Below are 7,831 nucleotides of genomic sequence, written 5' to 3' on the forward strand. Positions count from 1 at the left end.
GTTAAAGGAATGAATGAGGTAGGGACTTGTCACTGTTACCATTTGACTGGCCAGGATTTCACAGCTGGTAATTAGCAGGGCCAGATTCAAACTCAGGTTTGACTCCAGTGCAGAGCTGTTCACCACCCTTGTTTCCCTGATGTGATGTGTCTCCTTTGTTACTAACATTGATAAAAGAAGTCATGAACAAATGCCAGGCGTTATTCCAGGCAGTGAAGCCTCATGCCTTGAGGGCTTTACCTCCAAGCTCCTTGGGCTAGCCCCTAATCAGAAGCAGCAAAATGAGCCAGCTATGACCAATCTCCCAGGAGACCCTAAGAATAGGAAATTACCTGGTTTTGCCAGGAAATCTGTGACCTCTGAGATGCTGGTATTAACATGCTCACAGAGCAAGCTGTGAGCCCCTTCCACGGCCCTTTCCTTCCCAGGGTTGGGACTCAGGGCTTGCCTGGGCACTTGGAAATTTCACCACTGTGTCTGAGCCTTGAAGCCAGCCACAACAGGATGGTGGGCACACTCCTCATCAGGCTGAGCAGCCTGGGCCCTGGCTCCAGAACAAGGAGCAGGGCAACAGAGGGCAAAAAGCAATAGCTGACAAGGAGTGGAAATAGAGAGCACTGAGCCTCCAGGAGGCAGCAGCTGCCACCAGATTCGGAGCCCCTGTGCTTCCTCTGCCTACGGTCCTGCAGGCCTCTGCCAGAGGATCTCCCAACTGGTGGAGAAGATGGGACCTCAGAGAAACTTTGTGCCATTCTTGGGTCAGCTCAACTACCACCCAAGAGTGGTGAGAAAAGAAGCTCAGCCCAAGTGACCAATAATGACAAACATTTATCCATCACTCCCTTACAAAAGCACCATTAAATGCTTTGCATTTGTTATTCCACTTAACAACCCTATCTCTTAGCTCCATTTTTGAAGTAACTGAGGCCTAAAAGGTTAAGTAACATAAAGGCGACTAAGATGCAAACACGAATCATATGGAAGCCTGGAACTTTCCCTTGTGGTCCTGAAGGAATGGCAGCCTCAGACCACTCCACCCAGCCTGCTAGAGATATGCAACAGTGCCAGGACACAGGATGTCCCCGTTTTCTCCTAGTTCTGCGTTTGTAATTTATCTGCAAGTTTGTGAAAATGATCCCTAGAATTAGCTAAGCAGAGGCTGGCTCCATGGTGGTGGCTGTTTCTGCCTCTCAAGGAAGTCTGCTTCACTTGCTGTCCCTTCCTTTTAAGCCTCAAGGCTGTCCTGGCTGGGAATCCTCCAGACAACACAGTGGACCTGTCTGGCATCCCACTGACCTCCCGTGACCTGGAACGAGTGACCACCTACCTGCAGCGCTGTGGGGAGCAAGTAGACAGCGTGGAGCTGGGCTTCACGGGTCTCACAGATGACATGGTCCTGCAACTGCTGCCAGCACTCAGCACCCTGCCCCGCCTCACCACACTAGCCCTCAATGGCAATCGGCTGACCCGGGCTTTGCTGCGTGACCTTACTGACACCCTGAAGGACCCCAGCAAGTTCCCCAATGTCACATGGATAGATCTGGGCAACAATGTGGACATCTTCTCTTTGCCCCAGCCCTTCCTGCTCAGCCTGCGCAAGCGGTCTCCCAAACAGGGCCACCTACCCACCATCCTGGAACTGGGTGAGGGGCCAGGCAGTGGGGAGGAGATTCGGGAAGGGACATTGGGCCAGGAGGACCCTGGAGGGGGCCCTGTGTCACCTGCCAAAGACCACCACGAGGGCAAAGAGGCTGTGACTCAGACTTGACATGTGATAAGCCTCACCAGGGAGTCTATAGAGCAGGATGGCTGAGGCAAGTTAGGGGCTCCTCCCATCAGGAGGCTGGGGCTACAGCAGCACCCTAGTACCTGGGAAAGAGGGATTCGTGCACTACTTCCCTTTGGTCCTTTCCATCTCTCCTATAAATCCCAGCATCTGCCTTCTGGCTCCCAATAACTCACCCCTAGCTCAAGGGGCTCCAGGTACCCCACAGCTCAGTCCTTGGCTTCCTCAGATTTGGGAAAAGCATAGGTTTGGAGATGATGAAGCTTGAGCCAATGTTACCAAGAGCTTTTCTCCAAACAGCAGACAGGCCCCTGCCATCCCAGTTCTGTCCTACATGGGGAAGCAAATTCCACCCAGATGTTAAGTCCAACTTAATGAGGTTGGAGCCTAGTTCTTAGCTACGCTAAGCATGGACTTAAGGAAGGTGCTCTTCTTGCTGGGTCTCAGGTTTGGAACTGACTTCCCACATTTTAGCTTCCAGGTCCAGGGACCTGCTCCTAAAACCAGCTCTCACCACACCTTAAAATATTTAGAGCATCCTGTGGTGACAAGTGCCTATGCACACAGGCATGCATGGGAAAACCCATCAGAAATCTTGATCCTTAGCCAGCATTGTTATTCACAGGCTGAGGACAGCTCAAACTTGTATGCAAAGGATGTTTGCTCAATAGCAGAGCACTTGCCTACCACTTGAAACTCTGGCTTCAACCCCCTAACTTATGAGGGCATTCCTAAAAATCCCATGACCAGTGAGCCTATGGCGGTTATTAAGGAGAAAACTGGAAACCAAGAGCCTAACTCACCTGGTCCACTGCCCCCATACTCAACTTTTAATCCCAAGTAACCCCTAGACCCATGCCCAGAGACTGGGAGCAAATGAATTCTCAAGACCAGATACAATCACAATACTGAGGCAAGCAAGTATAGGGAAGCAAAGCCTCACAAGATCAGCACTAGCTAGCTACAAGTGACCCCTGGCCTCCTGGCAAATAGAAAAGATCATACCCAGGAAGGAAATAGACTATGGGCAGCAGGGATTGGTTGGAATCAAGTATGAATGCCTTAAACGCTTTTGGAAATTTTTCCCTGTTAAGTCTACAGTTGTTAAAAGGAAAACAGCTTAGACTGACCAGAAGTTTACAAGATGAGTGCTAATACCTGACAAAAGTAAAATTGAACTTGTTTTTCAAATATGCATATTCAAGAATCACCAAAGACCATTGTTTATTATGGTATTAGACATTATATTCAAGAGAAACAATTTTTGGCTTAAAGATCTCAGCCTTCCAATATAAGGGCAACCAATGTGTACACATAAAATGATTAAAAGGTATAGAAATTCCTGTTGGGTGGGGTAACGACACCAATCGGGCCTGTTGAATGATCTCTTGTGAACAGCCTGATACACAAGGTGACCACGTTTCCAAATGTTGAAGCTGTTTAGATTTTCAGAATCCAAATCAATGGTAGTTACTGATCCCCGGAATTGATCATCCTCTGGGAGATACAGCCTGCAAAGAAACTAAATTTCAATCTTACTTTCTACTCCAATTAACAGCAGTCATTCACAAGAGCAATGATATCTTCAGAAAACCGTAGGTTCACCACTACCAATCTGCCGGTAATTCCAGCTATTTTAGGTGATTTCATCATTTGATATCCTTTTAAGTTACTTAAAACAACTAGCCACTTTATCATTCTACTAATAAGGTAATTTTTGTGTAGATCAAGGCTTACCTCCTCCAGGGCTTAGGTGCTGCCACCAGGTCTATAACCTGCACTTCAGGGCTCCATTCCAAAATCCTGAGAATGGATAAAGCAAAGCACCTAAAGACCACAGAAGCAGGAGAGGCATTTCTTTTAGCCTGAGTAGCAACTTAATTTAAAAAAAAAAAAAAAAGCCCTTTAAGACCTTACAGAAGAGATTTTTTTTTTTGGTAAAATTACTGAATTACATAAGTCCTAATTAGCTTGTCTGGAAGCTGTAACTCTACTCAGTCACATTTCAAACCTCACATACCTAAGATTATGGTTCCTTCTGACAAATAAGGAAAACTATACCTCAGAACAGATAGGTAAATTGGTTCAAGATTATTAAATCACCAAGAGGTAAACTGAGAACCCCTCTACGGCTATGCATGCCACTCAGGATTTCCAGAATATCATCAATAAAGGTCACTATACTCTCTCTAGAGGCCAAAGCTTACCTCACGAAAAGACAAATGTTCCAGGCTCCAAAACTCAGCTGCTGGTGTTCCTTCTGCTAATATGCACCCTGAGTGAATATAGCAATTGTCACAGTTCAGACCAACTTTATCCTGGGCACCAATAAATGGTAAAGACTTGTTGACTGCAGTCAGCCAGGAATAGTTATCGTCAGTTATCGCTTCTGACGGCACTTCCTATTATTAGTGGTTTCATCAGAGCAGTCAACACCTCACTACTCTCCAATATTGCTCCAGAGACCTGTATATTGTCAAAAACAAAACTAACATTGCCTTAAAAACCCACTGGAGGGGCTGGAGTTATGGCTCAGTGGTAGAGCGCTCACCTCGCAGCATGTGAGGCACTGGGTCCGATCCTCAGCACTACATTAAAAAAGAGAGGACCCGGTGGCCCACACCTGTAATCTCAGCTATGCTGGAGGATGAGGCAGAAACACCAAAGGCCAGCCTAGGCAACTTACACCTAGTCTCAAAATTTAAAAAGGTCAGGGATACAATACAGCTCAATGATAAAGCATCCCCGAGTTAAAAAATAAAAAAACCAAGTTCCTAGATGCAGCTTAATGCATCCCTCTCCAGCTTGTGAAGTTCCACCTTATGCAATGACACATTCCATAATGCTAAATGTACAAAACTAAAATGCCAACTTGAATGCTTAAGACAACCGAGTTACAATTTCATCAAATATTAATCACTTCCCAGACCAGGGCTTGCTTACCTTATGACAGGCCGCTCCCTTCAATATTCTATATTAAGCCCGCCATCTGAAACACATGGAAGAAAGGAGAGAAATTGAGGGCAGATTCTAGCGGTAATATTCAGCTAAATCACTGCATCTCTGCGACTGCGGTCAGACGAGCATAAACATCGTCAGTTATCGCTTCTGACGGCACTTCCTATTATTCGTATCATCAGAACAGCCAAACAGATCTCCCTTACGGTCCCACTGAAATCCGTCCACACGCGGTGGACTCCAAGCTGCAGGCTGACCCCAACTTACCCAGCTTTATCATGTTTGCGCAGTCCTCATGGCGGGCCGGAGTTCTGGGTCCTTAAATCTGCGGACCCGAGGGGCCTGCCGCGGTAGCCCTGCAGAAATAACACGCGGTCTATAACCCTCGGTCCACGGTGGCCTGATTCTGTCCGGTGAGTCCCGACACCCGGACGCAGAGTCAGCCACAAAGCCCACGTGGACATCGGCGCCACGGAGAAACGCCGTTACAACACCAGCCCCTTTCACCAAGCTTCCGGAAACAAAAAGATTCCAGTTCTTTTCGTCCTTGCCACCAACACCCAACCGTACGCGATAAAACATCCTACCTTCACAAAGTCCATAGTGAAAAGACCGATCCTGGAGAGTCCATGGACCTTAAGATGTCGGAATATCCCATTCCTCACATAAGAAAGGGTGATCTGGCAAAAACTCACCGCACTTCCAGCCCTTTTAACGCTACAGACACCTCCCAGAACTCCCCCGGAACATTGAGCTAGTGGTCTTTTCCGCGGCGCGGAGAATTCTGGGTAACGCCACGCGCCGCTGCGCCTGCTTGGAGGTTGAAGGGCGGATTCCAGAGCCTAGTTCCTGGGGCTGAAGTCCGGTATCGCCCCTCTTTAGCTGTGTGGTCTTGAGCAAATTACTCATCCCTTGTGAGGTCACAATTGTTCGTGTGGAAAATGAAGACACGATCGCCCCACAGTGTAGTTCTAAATACCACATGAAATAAAATCCCTTGAAACCGCAGGGCCAGGGCATACTGCAAGTTCAGAATTAATAACTGCTCTTCAATCTAATAAGCAGGCCGGTCTGTTCTTTCGCCACAGCTATTTCAAAATACCCACGGAGCGTCTCAAAGCACTGACAGCCCTCATCACTCCTCTTTTAGGATGACCTTTAGGGAGCAAGCAGAGGAATCTGGATCCATCCTTCCTGCCCTTTGCAATGAAGATCTTTCCTTCCCACCCCTTCATGATTCCTTCATCCAGATCCTATCACGTTGGCAATGGAAAACTCTCCCTCTGGGGATACTTTACTTTCAGTGTATGAATGGGTTCGTTTTTCCCCTATTTAAAAAAATATTTGGTTCCAGGACTCTGGATGTAGCTCTAGTAGAACACTCCAGCATGCATGAGACCCGGGAGTTGATCTTAAAAAAAAAAAAAAAAAAAAAATCACTCCCCATACACCCATTTTGTACACAAACTATACCAAGGGAGAACTATATTCATTTTGACTGGAAATGAAAAACCAGCCTCTACCTCAGAGCAAAGCCTATCCAAGGAAGGGACATGACCTTTTTGTCCTTGGAAAGACCCACAGAGCACTCCTAGGCACATTCCCACCCTGCTAAGTTGTTTATCTACAAATAACAGGAGAGATCTGCTGTGCCAGGTGTCCCTGACAGGCTAGGTGGGGACCCATAGCAACCCCCTAGCAGCCACCAATCAGCATGAGACATGGAAATATCTGGGATGCCAGATGACCCTCCCAGGAGTTTACGGTGTTGGGAAACCATGTAGTTCAGCACGAACACCCCTCTTGGCTTAAACCAATCAGTTCAAATAAATCCCCCTCTGTAGTAACCAATCACCCCTACCCAACTTGTTCCCGCCAGTGAATGTGCTAATCATGTTTTAGAGTTGTTATTTGATTTTCCCGCGATATGTGATGATTTGCTAAGAGATGCTATGATGTATGTGGGGGTCCCTGCCTTCCCCAAAGAACGTATAAAACTGCAGCAAACCCTGGGCTCGGGTCCTCTTGGTGTCAACAGTTGCTATGTGCGTGCGGAGGACCGAGCTAGCTCGCAATAAACACCTCTTTGCTGTTTACATCGATCTTGGGTCTCTGGTGGTCTTTTGCGGGTCCCGAATTCAAGCATAACAGAAAGAACTGCAGAGGCAATCATGAGACAGCAACTTTTGAGCTAATCTGAGAAATAAGTATAGGGTTTTAATGGAGAGGGGCAGAGAGAGGGAGACTTCTAGCAACAGCCAAGTCAAGGGGTCAAACACAAGGTCCCTCAACCAGCATGAAAAAATCGGTGAATAACCCTGAGGGTCTCCTTCCATTACCGTGCAATTTCCCTTCTCTCTCCCTTTCCCTCCCACCTCTCATCCCTGTTAAATGTTAATCTTCTTCTCCTGTTCTTTGTCCCTACTCTGTTCTTAGTTACTTTCCTTATATCAAAGAAGACATTTGGCATTTGTTTTTTAGGGATTGGCTAGCTTCACTTAGCATAATCTGCTCTAATGCCATCCATTTCCCTGTAAATTCTATGATTTTGTCATTTTTTAATGCAGAGTAATACTCCATTGTGTATAAATGCCACATTTTTTTTATCCATTCGTCTATTGAAGGGCATCTAGGTTGGTTCCACAGTCTTGCTATTGTGAACTGTGCTGCTATGAACATCGATGTAGCAGTGTCCCTGTAGCATGCTCTTTTTAGGTCTTAGGAGGGGGTAGAGAGAGAGGAGGGGAGGGGAGGGGAGAGGTGGGGAGGGGGGAGGGTGGATGATGGGAAAGGCAGCGGAGCACAACAGACACTAGTATGGCAATTTGTAAATCAATGGATGTGTAACTGATGTGAATCTGCAATCTGTGTATGGGGTGAAGGTGGGAGTTCATAACCCACTTGAATCAAAGTGTGGAATATGATATGTCAAGAAATTTGTAATGTTTTGAACAACCCACAATAAAAAATTAAAAAAAAAAAGAAAAGAAAAAATCGGTGAAAATTGATTTTTCACCACATTCTCCGGCAGGCAGCAGGAATATAAGGGAAGATGTGTCTGGAAATGCGTAGGCAAAGTCGTGGAAG

General features: G+C 46.7%; 1 protein-coding gene, 1 long non-coding RNA gene and 3 other non-coding genes across 5 annotated transcripts in view; 1 reads left to right on the top strand and 4 right to left on the bottom strand.

Moving 5' to 3' along the window:
* The window catches only part of Lrrc75a (leucine rich repeat containing 75A), a 42,854-nt gene extending 38,879 nt beyond the window's left edge, over positions 1-3,975 (top strand). The window contains exon 4 of the mRNA XM_046422091.2: positions 1,231-3,975. Coding sequence (XP_046278047.1) covers positions 1,231-1,768 — 538 coding nt within the window. The 3' untranslated portion in view covers positions 1,769-3,975. The remainder of the gene's footprint in view (positions 1-1,230) is intronic.
* LOC124077627 (uncharacterized) lies at positions 2,994-5,354 on the bottom strand. The gene is made up of 5 exons (XR_006846689.2): positions 5,012-5,354; positions 4,730-4,775; positions 3,994-4,061; positions 3,524-3,613; positions 2,994-3,297 (listed from the first exon to the last, which is right to left on the bottom strand). It is a non-coding gene; the product is annotated as an uncharacterized LOC124077627 (long non-coding RNA).
* On the bottom strand, positions 3,370-3,441 carry LOC124077636 (small nucleolar RNA SNORD65). The gene has a single exon (XR_006846695.1). It is a non-coding gene; the product is annotated as a small nucleolar RNA SNORD65 (small nucleolar RNA).
* On the bottom strand, positions 4,141-4,214 carry LOC124077633 (small nucleolar RNA SNORD49). The gene has a single exon (XR_006846693.1). It is a non-coding gene; the product is annotated as a small nucleolar RNA SNORD49 (small nucleolar RNA).
* Positions 4,860-4,930, bottom strand: LOC124077634 (small nucleolar RNA SNORD49). Its single transcript, XR_006846694.1, has one exon. It is a non-coding gene; the product is annotated as a small nucleolar RNA SNORD49 (small nucleolar RNA).
* Positions 5,355-7,831: the final 2,477 nt, after the last annotated feature.

Source organism: Marmota monax, unplaced genomic scaffold (assembly GCF_021218885.2).
Source record: "Marmota monax isolate L192 unplaced genomic scaffold, Marmota_monax_Labrador192_F-V1.1 WCK01_AAM20220418_F8-fsc00311, whole genome shotgun sequence".
Lineage (NCBI taxonomy): Eukaryota > Metazoa > Chordata > Mammalia > Rodentia > Sciuridae > Marmota > Marmota monax.